At 38.9% G+C, this 20,424-nt stretch overlaps 1 protein-coding gene across 1 annotated transcript in view; it reads left to right on the forward strand.

Moving 5' to 3' along the window:
- The first annotated feature begins 227 nt into the window (after positions 1 to 227).
- Positions 228 to 20,424, forward strand: part of ppm1j (protein phosphatase, Mg2+/Mn2+ dependent, 1J) — a 121,493-nt gene continuing 101,296 nt past the window's right edge. The window contains exon 1 of the mRNA XM_039747301.1: positions 228 to 747. Coding sequence (XP_039603235.1) covers positions 485 to 747 — 263 coding nt within the window. The 5' untranslated portion in view covers positions 228 to 484. The remainder of the gene's footprint in view (positions 748 to 20,424) is intronic.

Genomic DNA, 20,424 nt, shown 5'->3' on the forward strand with positions numbered 1-20,424 from the left:
ATAATAACACTCCAATTAGGATCGTGATCGCGAGATGAACTCGCTTCCTACCGACTTGAAGTTGTCCGTACCGGCTGTGCCTCTGTTTTCTTCGGCATGCTGTTACAGTCTGAGCAGCCGTCATGAAATTCAAACTTTATACATATTTATAGACCTGCGATTTAAATTTGACCAATCAGTAAATAGGTGTTTACAATAGCGAGGCGGGGATTTTTTTTTCCTTTTTAAAGTGTGAAGGACAACCTGTGTGTGTATGCGCTGGGACGTACGTCCACTAATGAAGTTGCTGTCGTCCTGTTTTACCCGAGTCGCAAGGCTACGGTGAAAACTGCGTCGTTCGTGTTGCAAGGTGCACCGCAGTCCTTCCTGAACTCACATGCAGCTATGAGACGTCACGCGGGGTCAGGATTGCACCGCTTCCTGCATCGCATCGCATTACAGCGCAGCTACAGCTCTGCGTCCAGGGCGCCGCCGCGGACGAAGGATGTTCAGCAAAGTCAAAAGCGCCGTGTCCACTCTGGTGGGAGGAATCCTCCCTAACAGCCACCACCATCACCACCAGCCGCAGGAGGAGCTGCACGGTCCTGGCTCTGGCCGCGATGGACTGCCCCCCCGCTACCCCTACAGCCGGCCCGAGTTTCTGGACTTCAGTGCCGAGATGATGCAGTATTCGGCGGACCACACGACCAGAGCCATCATGACCCCGGCGGAGGAGCGGCGGCTACCGTGGAACACGGGATATGCTGAGTGAGTCTGTGAATGCTTTAAAATATTTAGAGTCGTATGTAATAATGAACTTATTAAGAAACTGGAAAAAATGAGATAGCATTACTTCTGAAATCATTGACAGTTGGAAAAATTCATTTGTCAGCTCAGTTGGCTTCTGTGCAGCGTTGTTGATGTTCTCTTTAGTCGTGTTATGTTTTGCATGAGGAGGTCATATATTTTTTAGTATTCAGTAATCCCACGGTGGGGTATAGGGTTTAATGAACTAATCAGAAGTAATGGGTGTGCCATGACAATGGACATATATATATGAGAAGTACTTTTCATGCCATAGGATTTAAGTCATTTTTGCAGTTTTCAGTATGAGAGATGACATCTACTTATTAGCAGCATTGGGTATGCAGTGGAAGCGGCTAAGGAGGCATCAGTAATAGTTCAGCCACAGGGTAGAACATGTCATACCCATTACTTCTGACACCTAAAAGTACTTATCAGTAGTAATGGGAATGCAATGGGGGGCAAGAATTAATCTGTAGTAGTAGGGGATGTCAGGGGCATGTACTCTTCAGCAGCAATGGGTGTTATTGCATGTCATGTCACAACTAGTTTTAGGCTCATTACAGATTAGTCCTCAAATAAATAAGTTGTAGATTAGCCATTAAGAGAGCAAAAGCAATAATAGTATAGGCAGGCAGGTAGTGTGGTTTCGTTGTTAAGGCTTTAGACTTCCAACCCTGAGGTTGTGGTTTGAGATCCCGTTATAGACACTGTGTGACCATGAGCAAGTCACTTCATGTGCCTGTGGTCCATATTAGGAATAAAAAAAAAAGAAATGTAAATGATTGTATCACAGTTGTTGTAAGTCACCTTGGTTAAAGGCATCAGCCAAATAATAAGTGGTGAAAAGTAAATAGTGCGCCTCTGGGATTATTTGTTCACTATATTATGCATACTTGGGGTTAATGACTATTTGTATAGAAGTCAGGAATATTACTAAAGATGAGTATATCTCAACTGTCTTTATTTTAATATACAGTAACTCATTTATTTAAGAAAGACAATTTCATGGCTTTTTAAAAATGCAGATCTATAGGGCAGTTGTGTCTGAATTTTTTTATAATTCGAGCAAAGGTAGGTTTAAATTAGTTGAGTGAATCACACTCTGGCATGAACTAAGTTGACAGCCCTATAAGATTTAGTGTAGATGTTGCTATTACCAGCATTAGTAGTTGTTTGGCAATAAAATACCCGTAAATGTACCATAATAATCAGCAAAGCTGCTATGATCAATAGTATCAACTGAGGAGCAATATTTTTTATACCAGTATGATATGAGAAAGCTGTATAGGCTATATAAAATATAACCAAGCACAGATCAACATTTAAAATATCAATGTGTTTAAAATAAAATACACTGTTTTTTAGGATATGATCAAAAGCATATACTGTTAACCTGTCAAGGATGTCCAAATTCATAAAGATATTCTGCTTGTCGTTCATAAATGTTTCACAGCAAAACAGAATCCGTATTCAAACATGAAAATGAAGTAGGAATAAAGGTGCAATGGAGCACGTTTGACATATTTCTTGAAATATTTGTTAAAGAGGCTACAGTAGCAGAGTGGGTCATTTATTACTGGAGCTTTTTTTTCTAGAACTTTAATTTCCTATGATGTTTGGTGAGGATGGTCGTCATGTTTAAATGTGTGTTTGTGTTGTGGCCGTATTTTGTGCACCCGTCAACAGTCTAATCGAGCCTTAAGCTGCCTTTCCTGAAATGAAGGGCAGTATGTCACACTTTTCATTTCAAGACAGCATGCTGCCACTTTATAGACCAGAGGATACCAAGTGCTGGCCCCGGCAAGTCTTCCCTAACTCCAGCTTTATAAAGGTAGCATGTCTTCACTTTTGAGTTGAGTTGTATATACCGTATAATTACTCTGTCTGTCAACCTCCTTTGACATCTGATCACTAGTGTCCTGAGAGAACTTTAGATATTTCTGTTTGGGCCGGGCATGCTGTAAATTTGCAGGCCTTAACTCATAACAGCCCTGCTCTTCAGTTTGCAGATCTGACAAGACAATGAGTAGCCTATCACAGGCTACATACAGCCCAGGAGGACCCATCCAATCCCCAACACCTACTCCAATGATCAGCTCTTCTTCAAGTAATAATATAAATAGATTTATTCAAACATCTTATTTTGACTACTTTATACTAGTTTACATCTTTGAGAGATGGAAAAATTACTAACAGCAACAGGATACCAGAAACCAACCTTGAAGAGGAAACAGGTCGATCATATAGTACATTGACATGCACACACTCTCTAAGGCTATATCAGTGCTGAACCGTCTATCAGAGTCTTTGAAGGAAGCTTACTGTACACAGAACGCAACCCAAGCCACAAGCTAACTGAATATATAGACATGTATTTTCCAAACCCACTTAGTTTAATGCATGATTATACAGGAGGAGATTTTATTCTTGCAGAATCAGGTCTAAGACAGGACCACCAATCCTTTGTAGCGTATATTGATTTACTGTATATACATATCCATGCTCACACATACTGGGCCAATTTACAAAAAATAAAAAGTTGACCTAACTGTACATTTTTTGAGATGTGGGAAGAAACCAAAGTACCTGAAGAGAACCAGTGCCAGAATATTTGATATCCATGTCACTGGGACTGTGAGTCAGCAGCACAAACCACTGTACTAAGATAGCTGCCAGTTAAGTAAACAGTGTTCTTAATAATCAGGGTCACACAATAATGGTACAAATTGATGTTATTGACATATTTTACATTTGTATAAACAGTATTTTAAGGAAACATGACCATGATGCTTCTATTGTTGAAGCCAGAGCATATTTCTTGCAGGACTGAATCTAGCTGGTCTTAGCAAATCTGAACACCACATGCACAAGTGGAAAGTTTTCAGGGTTTGTATATTTACTCTGAGTGTGTGTAAACAGTTTGTCAAATAAATATAGAAGGTGGAAATGGAGGTTTAGGTGAGGAGATCTGCTATTCTTGTTTCAGGTTTTCTAAAATTGTAAGTTTGTTTTTTTGTTAAATATGCTAAGTTGTCAGGTTGCCTAATCAATACAGATTCCTTCCTCCACATTTTTTGACTAATAACAAATGATATACTATAGAATGGGATGCATGCACACATACATATTAAAAAATAATATTAAAAAAACAGAACTATAAAAAAAATCTGCCTAATTTTCATTTCCATAAAGGGAAGACATTATGCCATGGTTAACAAAGCTTACAGAGGTTCTCAGAAGAAAGACTCTTGTCCCGGTGTCTGCAAGAGTCAGCAAAGCTCAGTCTGATGGATTATGTGTAAATGGAGGCAACTTAAAATCACTAGCAGTCTGCCAATAGCAGGTTATCCCACCAAACTGAGCGAATGCACTCACTAGAGGATAATAGCAATAAGTGCTTCATTAGCAATAATTGACATCTCATAAAGAAACTGGGTTGGAACAAAAACCTGCAGCCACTGTGGCTCTCCAGGATCAACTTTGCCTATCTCTGAGCTAGATGATTGTAAAGTGCAGCTTTATTTGTTGGATTGCAGCACCTTAATCCCCTTTAATAAAAGCCCTGTGTGCGTCCAGGTGTCCGTGTGTGTGTCTTCTGGTAAAGTGCACATGCACAGGGCCACGACACACATCGCACTGTGCCCCGCCCATGCGCACGGCACCTTGGACACACACACTGGAAGCTGGGCACACAGTGAATGGCCTAGCCGCGGCAGCGCATGATAAGCAAATAAAAGACATCATTGCTGGGGAGAGTGCTGATTAGGTAGTCGCCGCTGCGCACATAAAATCCGTTGCTGGGGAGACGCCATACATACAATAATCAGCTACACGCCAGCACAGATTAAAATACTTGCTGGGAAACTGCAAAGTACTTGCTGGGGAGACGACACAGTCACAATTATCAACTGCACGCCACACATTACATCAGTTGCTTGGGACACTATGCTGATTGCCCAATGTTGTGACAGAAAATTAAAGTCATATTACAGAGATCAAAGGCAGAATTACTGTCAGAGAAAGTTACAGACATTTTACGGAAATATAAACCAGTATTACTGCATGAGAAAATTAAAGGCACACAACACACTGATGCATATTACAGCCACATACAAGCCAGTATAACTGTAAGAGAAAATAATAATAATATATTTTATTTATACTGCACTTTATATGAATGGCCTCAAAGTGCTACAGAGTAAAATAAAGTAATAAAATAAAAAAATATTACGGACATATCTACTGTGGCAATAGGGGGCAGTAGTGCACCCTTGAACCCTCAGGTACAACTCCAGACACCAGGTAAAAGTCCACAACCTTTTTGTTTTCTTTTAACACAGTGCACCAAGCACCCTCCACACCACTCATATATTTAAATACAATAAACAATACTCTCTCTCTCTCTCTCTCTCTCTTAACAAAACCCTCCTCCTCGCCCAGACACTTGCTCCTCTACCTCCCAGCTCAGCTCAGTGTCTGGACTGAGGCACCGTCCTTTTATAGCCCCTGACCCGGAGGTATTCCTGTCCCGACAGTCCATAGTTCCTCATTCCTTCCGGGTCAGGGCAAACAGTCCTTTTCTTCAACCCGAGCACGTCGGTCCTTCCTATCACGTGACCATGACGTACTCCCGGGTCATAGGGTACAAAAGAGCCCATAAGCCCCCCCACAGCGACTCCTGGTGGCCCCCAAGGTATCCAGCAGGGCTGTGTATAAACACTACAAGGTCCATAAGGCCCTGCTGGACCTCGGGGCACGATCCTGCTGTCGGGAGAGCTCCTCCTGGCGGCCTGGGGGTGCGGACCGGCATGGAAAGCCGGCAATCCTCCACACTACTAACAACATGCCACCCAAAAAAAAAAAGGACACGTCAAGTAGGACAAAAGACACAAACATTCAAATCCTATATAAGCAACATCTCCTGGAAGACCGGTCAGCTCAACAAGTAAACATCAACAAAAGAAAGGCTGAAAGACAAAGAAAAATACGAGCAAATAGATTGATTGAAGAAAAAGAAAATGAGCGTCAGAAAAACGCTAAAAGAGAACGACTCAGAAGAGCAAACTTTACAAAAAGTTGCCATTTACTTGCCAGAACCAGTATTCAGCCACAGTCAGTTATATGTTGCATTATCAAGAATTAGAAGTTTTCCAGATGTTGCTGTCAAGGTTGTAGATGGCCCTGACCAAGGCAAACTGTTGCCAAACTCAGAATATTTACAAGAAATGTTGTCTGTAATGAAATTTTATAGAAACATTTCATGAGGTAAAAAAATAGAAAATTTTTCCTAAATATCTTCTTCAGATATTGTGTCTTACAGATTGTTACAAAGTTTTACACTAAGACAGTATTAATTATACTTACTGTGTTGTCATATACGTTTCTATTTTATTTTTATTATTATTTTATTTTAGGCTTCTTGCAAAAATATTTTTGACAAAAAAAAATTAAGACAAGAAACAGAATGAGGTCAAGGTCCCTTGCCATTTAATAATATAATATAATATAATATAATATAATATAATATAATATAATATAATATAATATAAGATAATGTTCCTACTAATGTTTATGCAATACTGTTCTAGCGCCCGTTATTGTAACGGGCTTAATGTCTAGTTTGGTAATAACAAACGTGAGCATTTCTAGAATTTAAATCATGAATTGGCTGAAAAACTCCGGCTGTTACTGAACTAATTTATGACTCTGGGTCATCTTTGAGATTGCTGTTATTTCTTAGATATTGTGATGTAGCCACTGATCCTTTTGTTTTTGTAAAAGCCTGCATTCTATAATATTTTTTCCACAGTGTACCAATTAAATTTGCACCTTCCTTATACATATTGTATTAGATACAGTGCTGAAAAAGTATTGCCACCTTTCTAGTTTCCTCTGTTTCTGCCAGTTTTTACCACTGAATGTTTCCAGGTTTTCAGCAAAAATGCAATATTAGATAATAGGTATATGAAAAAATTGTACATTTAATTCCTTATGTCGACCTTCAATGGCATTATGCAGTACCAGTAGGCACTATTTGTATAAGTAAGTGCGTCTTTCCACATAATAACTAGTTGCACCGACTCTGCAATGGATGTAACCAAATTATTTCTATAATTCAAGCCCAGTCTCGCATCACTTTGGAGGAATGTTATCCTACTCTCCTTTGCAAGTCTGCTTTAGTTCTGTAACATTGGTAAGTTTTCACGCACAAACTGCTTGTTTAAGATCCTGCAACATCATCTTTATAGGGTTTAGGGCAGGACTTTGAATACGCCAGTCCAAAACTTCAAGTCTGATTCTTTTCAACATTCTGAAGTGGCCTTAGTTTGTGTCTTAGATCATCATCGTGTGACATGGCCCAACAACTCTTCAGTTTCAAGTCATGGACAGATTACCAGATGCTCTTCTTAAGACCTTTGTGAGAACAGAATTCCTTCTTCTTTCAATTAGAAAAAGTCTCAAAGGTCCAGAGGAAGCAAAACACTTCCACGCCATCACATCTAACTGTTGTTCAGATGCTGTGTTTTTATTTTACGCCTGACTTAATAGGACCCAAGTAGTCCATGGTTACATTTACCCTTAAAACATTTTGCAATCATCCATGTGCTTTCTGTAAAATAAAAGATACTGTATGCATTTATTCTTCTTGGTTAACAATTCTTCCACCTTCCTACTCTTCAAGGAAGACAATTTTTGTTCAGAAACCTGCAGTTCTTTAGATGTTTTTTAGGACCTTTTATTGTTTCCTTGATATGCTCTTGGTGTAATTTTGGTAGGACATCTAATCCTGGGACAAACCAGTATGGTTCAATGTTTTTCAATAGGAAATATTGTCTTTATACTATGGTTTGGTGGATACCCAGAACCTTAGAGATGGCTTTTTAGCCCATTCCAGACTCTTAGATATCAAAAGATTTTTATTATGATCTCTTCAGGAATTTCTTTTGATCATGGATCATGGAAAACTTTGTGCTGACAAAATGAGTGATGTTTTTTCTCTCAATGTCTAAGAAAATGCAATAATAGGGGAATGTAGAATGATGCAAATACTTTTCAGACACTCTGAATGCAGTTTTATTAATATGAATAATGAATCTGCTTTATGAATAAAGGATGTTTCACTTAAAATGTTAAATCATTGTATGAAGCAAAGTTTATATTCTGAAACCCCCTTAATCTAAATAAATGTTGCAGGGTGTTGGAGCCTATCCTGGTAGAATTTGTCTTAAGACAGGAGCCAGTCCTGAACAGGGTACCAGGCCATTGCAGAGCCCTCCTGCATACATCCACAGTAACATGGGGCAGTAGGAGGAAAGGCAAAGTGTCCATGAAAAACCTACACCAAATTGGCAGAATGTGTGAATTCTAATGTAGTGCTGCCTGGCCAGGATATGAATTAAGATGGTAGAGTTATAAGGTAGCAATGCTAAGCATTGTGCCACTGTGTACAAAAACAAACTTGATATATGAAAACAAATATAAAAGTTATATAAACGTTTGAAAATGATATTAGGTATGTTATTGACATTGCATAGCTCAGTGGTAAGCACTGCTTTTGAACCTCTCCAAAGACCTGGCATTTGAGTCTCTGGATAGTATGGGTCTATGTGGAATTTGCGCATCCTTGGCTTTTTTGTGAGTATTCTGGTTTCCGTCCACAACCCAGCAGGTCTTATGTGAGTGAGTGTGCCCACTGATGAGATGGCACTCTGCACAGAGCAGAATCCTGTCTTGCATCTCACCCAGTGTTTCAGGGTTTTCCATCACCGTAGTTTGGGTTAGGCAGGTTCAACAATGGATACTTGAATGAATGAATGAATGAATGAAGGAGATGCTATAGCAGACTGCAGTGGTTCACCTACTGTATTTGCATGGACTTTGCTTGTTCTTCCTGTGTCTGAATTTGTTCCCTTCCATTGTGCAAAGACATGCAGTTATATTTACTGACTTGACATAGTATAGCCGCTTTTCCACTGCATAGTACGGCACGACACGGTTCAGTACAGCTCACCTTGGTTCGGCTCAGTTCGGCTCGGTTTGCGTTTCGACTGCAGTTTAGTACCGCTTTAGAGTGGGCGGGATTATTCACGTGTCGTTATAGTTGCGCCGCCTCTACTGCAGTGACACCGTGGAACTTTTACAACAACACGCAGACAACGACAACACTTTAGCTCGATGACGCGCAAGGTTAAGCATCTAAAAAAAGCACATCACTAGCTAACTTTTATCACTGTTGCAAAGCATAAAATGAACTTAACTGCCAGTGTAATATTAAAATGCTGATTCTGTATATTACAGATCTTCCACATTTTGCAAAAAAGTCGCCGCAACAGACCATCTGTTTGGACATTTAACCGTGCTTCAGAGTGGTGGGATGTGATTGTTCCCGGTTTTACAAACACTCAGTGGCTGGAGAACTTTCGAAACTTCCGCGTGTCTGTACCTTTAAAGAAAAGAATAGCCAGTGACGCAGTAATGACGATTTTCTCCGGCCAATCAGTGACCAGCAGAGTTTACACGTCACATTTTGGTAACGGTTCGGCACGCTTGGAACCTCGGCTGAGGTGGTACTAAAAAAAGGACCAGGTACCAGGTACTGTTCCCAGTGGAAAGCCCCGCAAAAGTGAGCTGTACTGAACCGTGTCGTGCCGTACTATGCAGTGGAAAAGCGGCTTATGTCTGCCCTGCAATCACCCGGCCAGCTTTGGCAACCCCCATTGAACATGAAAATGAAAGGTTCTGTATAAGTCAAAGCACAGATGTACTCTGTATGAGTATTAAATCCACCCATTATCCCTGTTATGTCAATCAGAACATTAACACACCATACAGAAGCTGAAATATTTCCTTAGAAGTTTAAATTGACAGCTTGTTTGTGCTAATATAGTACCAGACCAGATATAAAGATGTTGAATATTCCGATATACTTAGCGACGTCCCCAGAACTGTCTATGAAAGCTCTGTATCGAATGTTTAAAGAAGAGCTGACTGCAATATAACCACTGCTTATATTAGAGGTCATTGGTGGGTACATCAAATTTTGGTTCCTGCCTTGCACCCAATTTTGTCACCTTAAGACTTGGGGCCCCCTGCAACTCCAAAGTAGATTACATGGTATGACAGGTAATGACATGAAAACTCACCAGTGAGAATTTGGGTGCCAACCTGGCAATTCTGTTTAATAAACAAACAAGAAAAAAAAAAAAGATGTGCACAATGCAAAAGACAGTTATAGTAGTCCAACATAAGGATTTCCAGTCAGGAATGCAGAGGTGGTTTAAGGAGGGATCGTTCAAGAGCTCTGTCCATGGCAAGATTGGGGTCCAAAATGAGATGCCTCCGTCCAGAGATATCTAGGAGGGGTAGGACATGCTCTGGGCACCGTGGGCTGGGTTATGTGCCCTCATTTGCCATTTCTCAGAGCTGTGGGTGGAAGAGAAGAAACCATTAGTGACAGTGCCCCCTGTTATCCCAGAGTGGTACCAGTTGAGCCAGGAAGGTGACTCCCAGGTGCACATGCAGTGACAGTGAGTTCAGTTATGGATGGATTTACAGAAAGTTCAGTATGTGCGTGTTTCAGGATTCCATCCTGAAAAAAATTGGAAAGCAAATCTAAAACTGAGTTTACACTTTTGTGTATCTTCAGGTTATTCTTAAGCCTATTACCTAAAAAGTTATATTTTTAAATGTATTTATGTATAATTATTTTGAATATCTTCACCTATTTGTACATTTATGTAGGTATCTTAAATTTCAAGACAAAACATTAACATCTCTGAAAGAACAAGCATAAACTGTAGCTTAAATGTAACCTGATTTAGTGTCGCAGAGATCACATCTCGCATCTAGTATCTCTCTGCTGTTGTGATAACTGAGATTGAAAAATTAAGAGAACAAAGTTAATGTCTGGTGGTAAAAGTGCCTAAATGATGCATCTTTATCACGAGTGTCTGAATCAACAAGATTGTAAATAAACCCCAGAGAGAGAGAGTGTTGCCAAGCTTCGAGATGTCTTGTGGTTTCAAGACACAATTTTTCTCACCAGGCCATGTTTCCGGAGTGTTTGTCATTGCAGCCAGGAACAGGAAGCAGTTCAGATGCAGCCATGTGTGAGCTGGCCACCGCAGTATTAATGTAGGCATCCTCCCCCACTCTCAGTGTCTTGTTATAATTCCATTAGAAATACCCAAGATCCTGAACATAATGGTGTCTGCTTATAATATGTAAAAAATAAAGGTTTTCAATCATGAAGATGGGGTTAGAGAAACAACAGAACACTATAGCAATAAACAACTGTCTTCAGAGCTTAAGCCTTACTGGCAGGATTTTAGTGAGAAATCAAAGAAAATTACACAATTATTTATTGGCTAAATAAAAAGATTACAATATGCAAGCTTTTGAAGCAACACCAGGCCCTTCATCTTTTTTGAAGACCTTGGGTTAGACCTTGGCTCTTGGGTCTAGGCAAGATACATCATTACATGTTTAACATTTTCTTGATTTACTGTCCTCTTTCTCTCGCAGTCTAACTACATTTTTTCCATGTCTTTTGCACCTCAATGCCTGGCTTTTCTGTTACTGTTGCTCTGCCCCATTGTGCATGTCTTTGTCTCTTTCTCTTTATCTCATTTTTGTCTTTGCTACCTCTCATACAATTTCTGACTTTTGTTCTGAAGCAAAATTCTTGTTGCTTTGATATACACCTTTCATTGGTACTTTCTGTAGAAGTTGCTATATAAAATAAATGTGTGGCCAGGGTTGGGGGTAATGTATTAAAAGTAACGTGCATTACGTAGTCAGTCATGTTACACAATGTAAAAATACTTGAGTGACTTATAAAAAAAAACACAGATATGCATTGCTACATTACAGTGGACGTTTATTCCTGCTACACCAAACTGTGTCATTGCTAGCTCTCAGTTTTACATCGTGTGCAGAGGGCACTTTGGCCGTCTGGTAATGGCTAATGAGTAAGGGGTTAAGCACATGTGTAATTAAGTGAAAAGACCTGAACAAAAGATATGACTATACATTTAATCCTGAATGTGCTGATTTGTAAATTTAATCAGCCAGTTTAGGGTCACAGTAGTCATATGGCAAGGGCAAACATTGCGCCTGTCCTTTGCAGGGCTCAATCACACACCCAAGCAGAAATGAGTTTGCTGTGTGCAGTTCTGTAACAGATGCTTAAAAATAAAATGCCAGTTCAGTTTACATCTGTTTATTTGTTATAAATATGTAGAAACAGATCAGGTGGTACAGTGGCTAGTGTTCATATTGCAAATCTTCAGTGGCTTGTGTTATGAATGGAAAAAAGGGATGCATGTTATTTAATTCACAGCACATGAAGGACTAAACGTATTTATGAAACACGAGAATAATCAAATTTGGCTGTATTTTCTGGTAGGGATGCTTCTGATCAGGTTTTTTTGATACTGATCACCGATATCATGTTACTGAATCAGCTGATTCTGATTTTCTTTTTCTTTAACTCTTTAAAAATACTCTTACACTAAGCTCCTGCATAACCAGATGTTGAGAATCTTTATGTTCTACAGTGCAGCCAAAAGTTATTTGTACACTATAAAAAATGGTCAAAAATGGAAATTAAATTGAGGATTTTGAAGAACAAGCTTTTAAAAATTGTCTAAAATGTTACATATTTAAACAAACAAGAAAAACGTATTCAAAACATGTTCTGAAAGTGTTTTCAAATTGTGTAATTTATTTATTATTGGTAGACCCTCCTTTGGCAGCAATAACCGCATGTAGCCTCCTGGGCATGCTTTCAACAAGGGTGTTGTAAATGGCTGGGTCAAGGGTCTCACATGAGCACTGGAACAGGTCTTTCAAATTCTGTTTGTTGCCTGGTGGGTCTGCTAGGCATTTCTCTTTCATCTCATCCTAGAGTTGCTCAATAGGATTGAGATCCAGAATTTGTGGAAGCCACTCGGGCACTTTAACCTTTTTTTGGCAAGGAAGGCTTTCACACACTTTGCAGTGTGCTTGGGGTCGTTATCTTGTTGGAAAATGTCGCAATGCCCAAAGCAAATGGGAATTCATGATGACTTCAATAAAATGGAAATTGCTAATGCTGGAGGCTGTGATGCAACCACAAAACAACATGCTCCCATCTCCTTGTTTAATGGTTAAATTTAGGCACTGGGGGGGCTACACTCTTCCTTCGATTTGCGCCCCACTCTCTGACAATCATCTGATTCAAACATGTTGAATATGATTTATCAGACAAAATTGATTTCCAGAGCAGTTAGGCCTGTTAACATGTTCCTTGGTAAATTTAAGATGTTTCATTTTGTTCTTTTTTTTCTTAATGGCTTCTTATGAGGAACCCTTCTGTGCAGCCCACATTCGTTCAGCCTGTACTTTATTGTTTGCATGCAAACCTGAATTCCAGTAGCCTCCTTGACTTACTTTGAAATTTGTGGAACAGACAACTTTTGGTTTTTCATGGCAAACTCTTTGATGTACTGGCCTGTCATTGAACTGGTCTTTCTGTTCCTCCCTCTTCCCTCCAGATTAATGATTTCACCAGACTTACTGAATTTCTGAATGATGTAGTACACGGAAATTTGCCTCATATCAAGTCTGGTGGCAATTTTTTGAATAGAAAGACTCGATTATGTAATTGTATGACTCCTTTCCTCAATGCATTGGGTATTTCAGCTGTTTTAGTCATGTTGGGAAACTCAGCTAACCCTACAAATGCTTGTGTGGACAATGACCACCAAGGCTACTTGTAGATACTGAGGGCACCCAATTACCTGCCTATTTGAAACACCTGCTGTTATATGTTTTGTTAAATGATCTCGATGAACTCCCCCCATTGTGACGTATTTGTTCAAATCTACGAATGGCCAGGTGTACAAGTAATTATTTGAGGACAATAAATTAAATAGTTTGAAAACACTTCCAGAATATGTTTTGAATACATTTTTTTCTTATTTCTTTACATAACACAAAAGTAATTGTAATATTTTAGATAGTTTTTAAAGTTTGTTCTTCAATATCCTCAATTTCTTTTCCATTTTTGACCATTTTTTCACAGTGTACAAATAATTTTTGTCTGCACTGTATATCAGTGGTTCTTTGTTTTCTTGCGACCCAATTTGCCTGGTATTGGTATTTGCTTTAAATGCCCATGGCCACCCATCACAAGAAAATTCAGAAGCAGTATGGAACCCTTTCCCATTAAGTACTACTAGCCAACCGGCGGCGTACCATACGCCGCATAATCAGGCCAATTTTCTAATGATTTTTAAGCACAGGGAGAAAATTAACATTTGAAAAATCGGTAATGTAATAAATCAGTAAGAAAATCAACATTGTGACAATGCACGGAGCGAACCAACACACAATCGTCTGTGACTGAAAACTGGCAGACTGCCATCGCGCCTTCTCCTGCCAGACGGAGGGATGCAAGTGCACTGCGCTCAGGCGCGTAGTATGGAACGGCAGGAGAGGAGAAGGACGTCCACTCAGCTCCCTCCGTCATGCTAGTCTGCTGATTTCTTGTTCAGTATGCACTGCCTGCTCATGTGCCCACCTCCAACTCGTCACTGGAGTTGTTGTCGTCTTTACACAGTCCAGATGCACCTGTGACTCACGTAGACGTTTCATTACTCTGTGCGGTTTTGGCTGCTTTTCTGTATATAATCCACCAAGACACCCGGCCACGGTAGTAGCGAGGTGGGAGGGGGGTGTGCACAAAGGGTAGGGACGCAACCAGTGAGAGTGTATGAGTCGCACTTAGTGGGAATTCCACGGTTTGCAGCCCGAATGGGGTTCAATGGCTTACCCATGCCCATTGAATGCTAAACACTTCTGGAAAGACACAGTTGTCTAAAACGGGTTGGTGTGAGAATGCAACAGTAAGTGAATGAAAAGATGGAACTCTGGAGAGAGCAAAATACAACACAATCATGAAGCCGCGGCATAACAAACGCTGCAAAATTATTTATTGATGGTTGAACACTTCTGGAAAGACACAGTTGTCTAAAAAGGGAGGGTTTGAGGATACAACAGAAAGTGAATGAAAAGATGGAACTCTGGAGAGAGCAACATATACGTAATTGTCCGTGAGTAAAGAAGACTAATGTTTGTCGCGGATGCGAATTGCTGTATGTAGGGTGTAAAACAGTTTGCTGTGGTGCACGCGGTCGTGCTTTGTAACCGAAAACTCGGTTTTTAAAGACTGCTTACTTCATTTTGTTTTACCCTCAGTTGGAAAGGATTGTTTTAAGGATCCCATTGGATACCCCTCACAAACCATTTTACACGCTGCATATGGCGATTCACCTCCGCGAGAAACATGCCTCTATGAACAGTCAACGTGGCTCAGAGGTGCCAGGAGTTGGTGGCCGTGGCTCCTTCCTGCCTGCGCCATAGGTGTCTTGCTTGTCGGCGGCTCAGTGAATCCACGCCCCTTCCAGCGTGCTTTCCATGGTTGAATTGCCTTAGTGAATTATATATATACTGTAGATTGTGAATCACGACTCTGCATAACCCAAAGTAAGGCAACCTGCAACCCAAAATGAGTCACAAATGAGTTTAAGAACGTATGTTATATATCAATGTGCTAACTTTGGTATTTTTACAATTAATCTACAACCTACAGATGTTATATGTTCATTTTTTATTAACAAAATTAATCTGTGTAGGCTTATTGTTCAGTGACCATACTAAAGTAAATAAAAATCCCTTAAAGCACATACTAATAAAAATGTAGAGAAAATATTTTTCCATAATGCATATGTCATGTTGTTTAATTTCTTCATTAATGTAGAAAGTAGATTCACAATATGTAACAACAAATATATACAGTATATTCTTACCCAGTATATTCTTACCCATTGATTCAATTAATTGATACCAGCAATTAAACACTACAGTACTTAAATGTAGATATTCATGCACTTGTAGACTTTTGCTGTTAAAAATATACATTTACTATACAGTCATATAAAAAGTTATGGGAACCCTCTCAGCCTGCATAATAATTTACTCTACTTTCAACAAAAAAGATAACAGTGGTATGTCTTTCATTTTTTAGGAACACATGAGTACTGGGGTGTTTTCTGAACAAAGATTTTTAGTGGAGCAGTATTTAGTTGTATGAAATTAAATCAAATGTGAAAAACTGGCTGTGCAAAATTTTGGGTACCCTTGTAAGTTTGCTGATTTGAATGCATGTAACTGCTCAATACAGATTACTTGCAACACCAAATTGGATGGATTAGCTTGTTAAGCCTTGAACTTCATAGACAGGTGTGTCCAATCATGAACAAAGGTATTTAAGGTGGTCAATTGCAAGTTGTGCTTCTCTTTGACTCTCCTCTGAAGAATGACAGCATGGAATCCTCAAAGCAACTCCCAAAAGATCTGAAAACAATGATTGTTCAGTATCATGGTTTAGGGGAAGGCTACAAAAAGCTATCTCAGAGGTTTAAACTGTCAGTTTCAACTGTAAGGAATGTAATCGGGAAATGGAAGGCCACAGGCACAGTTGCTGTTAAACCCAGGTCTGGCAGGCCAAGAAAAATACAGCAGTGGCATATGCGCAGGATTGTGAGAATGGTTACAGACAACCCACAGATCACCTCCAAAGACCTGCAAGAACATCTTGTTGCAGATGCTGTATCTGTACATTGTTCTACAATTCAGCACTATTTGCACAAAGAACATCTGTATGGTAGGGTGATGAGAAAAAATCCCTTTCTACACTCACACCACAAACAGAGTCGCTTGTTCTCACGCCACAAACAGAGTCACTTGTTGTATGCAAATGCTCATTTAGACAAGCCAGATTCATTTTGGAGCAAACTGCTTTGGACTGATGAGACAAAAATTGAGTTATTTGGTCATAACAAAAAGCGTTTTGCATGGCGGAAGAAGAACACCGCATTCCAAGAAAAACACCTGCTACCTAATGTCAAATTTGGTGGAGGTTCCATCATACTGTGGGGCTGTGTGGCTAGTTCAGGGACTGGGGCCCTTGTTATAGTCGAGGGTTGGATGAATTCAACCCAGTATCAACAAATTCTTCAGGATAATGTTCAAGCATCAGTCACAAAGTTGAAGCGACGCAGGGGTTGGATATTCCAACAAGACAATGGCCCAAAACACAGTTTGAAATCTAAAAAGGCATTCATGCAGAAGGAGAAGTACAATGTTCTGCAATGGCCTTCACAGTCCCCTAACTTGAATATCATCGGAATATCATCGAAAATCTATGGGATGATTTGAAGCAGGCTGTCCATACTTGGCAGCCATCAAATTTAACTGAACTGGAGAGATTTTGTATGGAAGAATGGACAAAAATACCTCCATTTAGAATCCAGACACTCCTCAAAGGCGGAGGGGTCTAGAGGTGGTTATATTTGCAAAAGGAGGCTCAACTAAGTATTGATGAAATATCTCTGTTGGGGTGCCCAAATTTATGCACCTATCTAATTTTGTTCTGATGCATATTGCATATTTTCTGTTAATCCAATAAATGTAATGTCACCGCTGAAATACTACTGTTTCCATAAGGCATGTCATATATTAAAAGGAAGTTGCTACTTTGAAAGCTCAGCCAAATGATAAACAAAAATCCAAAGATTAAGAGGGGTTCCCAAACTTTTTTATATGACTGTATTTATACAGCTTTATTTATTGTATATTTTTTCCCAATGTACCAGCTTAGCCATTTCTAATTCTTGAGTTGTAATTATAAATACATACATAAATATAAATAATATAAATAAATATGCAGTACTTGTTTCTTACCAAAATATATACTGTATGACACACACAAATAAGTAATAAATACCGTACTAACCTTTAAAAAAGCCTCAAGCTTATAAAATGTTCATTCAGTGTTTATCAAGAAGATACACGGCTGACAAGTTTAGAAGTAAAACAGACAAATTTTGGCGCTAAGCTAACAAGCCTATTGTTTATCTAAGCAGTAATTTCAAATTCTGTTTTTTTCTAATTGAAAATGTAAACTGGTGTCCTTAACACAAATTTGCCCTAGTCCAAACACAGAGAAGCAGTGTTCATTCTAATTATAGGACAAAATGAAAAGGTCAGAATTCATTAAAGTAGCTGTTATTGCTGTTCGTATAATTCAGCAGGACGACTCCACCGATTCCTTGTTCTCAGTTTATCATTCCACTTTCGTTAATGTAAAGGTTGATATTCCAATCTTCTCTCTTTCTATGATGAAATCTGTTTACAGGAGGCTTGCAGAAAAACATCTGAGTTCACTCAGCTACTGCAGTACATTGTGTAAAGGAACATAGCAACTAAGTTACCATAAAACTTAAAGTAGATGCTAAAAAAACGGTTTCATTTTTTGGCCAATTCACCGATGACTGATCGAGTCTTTTGTAGTGGAAATTAGCCATTTAGATGTCAATCGATTGGAGCATTACTAGTTTCTCGTTAGTACCATGAAGGTTCCTAGGTTTAGGATTTAATGACAAATTATGGCTAGTGAAATGTGTAGTTCTTCATACTAAAAGAGAAAAAGTAACACAAAGATAATGCACTGTTTATAATGCATTACATTTTATAAGCAACTTATTTTCCTTAATAAAAGGACTATTGCCTGTGTGTCTGTCTGGTTGCAATGTCTCTATCAACAGTTTTCAACAGTTCACCCCATTCACACACAATTTTTCAGCCTCTGGCTTCTTAACACCTTTTTTATGTCACACCAATGAGAAAATGTGACAGACACCATAAATAATGACAGATTTCACCAATGTTTTTGTCTTCCAGTCAATTTGTGTATTATCTTGGTACAGAATATTTTAAAAGAAGAAAAGACGTTATTGAAGTACTGTACTCAGCATTGTTATAATTGTTCTTTAATTCATCTTGTTCAAGAGAAATACTGCCATGTTTAAATTGTTCCACTTGTTTCTATTTGGCTATTGCTCTTTCACATGTAAGCCATATAAAAAGCTCAGTGCCTCCTCCCATAATACATGATTTAGAATTATAAATATTGAACAATATTTACAGTTGAAAATTGAGGTGGCTCCAATGTCTTGGCAGTATTTCAGGGAAGTTAAGATTAATTGCAGCATACCTTACATTACAGCATAACCTGGGAAGATTGTCATTTTATGACCTGACTGAAATCAAGACACACTTTGCAACTGTTGGAAGGGTTGAATGTGGCCCAGAATCAGGCCGGTTACCTTGCAAAGTGTGCTTATTATTAGCAGCAGGACTAAGATGCGAAAAGTAAATTTATTACTAGCACAATGAATAAGTGTGGCTCATTGTTGATCTAAAGTTTAAATATTTAAGCTGCAATAGTACCTATTTATCCTCTTCCTGAACCTATTTGTTCTATTACTTGGGGGCAGGGGGCAAGAGCTAATCCTGGCAGCATTTGGTTCCAAGGCCGAGAACGAAATCTGAGTAGGTTATCCGTCATCTGTAGGGCACACTTGTTGGGATAACAACAGCAACACATACTACTTTATACATACACAGGGTGCAAAGTTCTTTACAAGATCTCCAAAACATGCATGCAATAATAGTAAATAATCAATCAGTACATACCTACATAACACAGATATACTAATTGTAGATAGAGTCTTTATCTTTGAGTTTGTTTTTAAGTCTCTAATAATGAGTTTGATGCTATGGTCAGGTGGCTGAGGATGAAAGAAAAAACATTTAAAAGCTAAAATGTTGGAGAGAGAAACAAATTCTGCTGAGGTTCCAAGGCCAAAAGATCACCCAGCATTCACTGGGCAGTCTACCTATCATAAAAGTTCTTAAGCATTTCCTATTGTTTTATAAATGTCCTTCTAGAATATTCAAAGTAGTGAGTTTTGTCAACAGTTGGCATATTTGCTTTCATCCCATCATTACAAGTGGCTGTATAGTTAAAGTTGGTGGTGGCACAAAATGCTCTACAAAAAACAGAAAAGGAAACAAAGAAAAGTAGAGATTAATAATGATAGCAAATCCATGAAGTACAAAATATGATAGTTCTAATTTTCTATACATATATAATCTATAAGTAGAACTAAAATGCAGCTATAGAAAGTCATACTAAAAAGTGGGTGTTCAAGAGTTTTTTTGTTCCATGGTATTATCCTAGTATATATGAAGTATATGTAGCTTTGCTGCAAATATAGGTCATATGATAGCCATCCAGTCACAAGGAGCTGGTAATATTTTAGGAAATGAACAGGCAGCCTTGTAGATTACAGTCCAGAGCCTAAACTAATAGGCCACACTGCTTGGGATATTTAAATTACTTTATAAGTAGCCCTGCTATAGAGGCAGGTCAAGTGATGTCCACTCAGTCAAAAGGATTTAGTAGTGGGACCAGAACTTGCAGTTTATAAGAGTAACCACTGCTTGACCGGAATTATTCAGAGAAACTACTAACCAGCAGATCATTAAATGACAAAGAGGACAAAAGAATGAGACAAACAAAACCAAGAGGATAGGCGTTTGAAAATCAGAAACAGAGCACACAGTTGTAACGAAAAAAACCTAAAATTAGACTTTTTTGGGAAAAATGCTAACTATCATTAAAGAGTGCTGACAAAAATTTACAATGATTTAGAGCCAGTCAAGTGCTGCCATATTTATACTGCAGAA

This window comes from Polypterus senegalus, chromosome 3 (assembly GCF_016835505.1).
Source record: "Polypterus senegalus isolate Bchr_013 chromosome 3, ASM1683550v1, whole genome shotgun sequence".
Classification (NCBI taxonomy): domain Eukaryota; kingdom Metazoa; phylum Chordata; class Cladistia; order Polypteriformes; family Polypteridae; genus Polypterus; species Polypterus senegalus.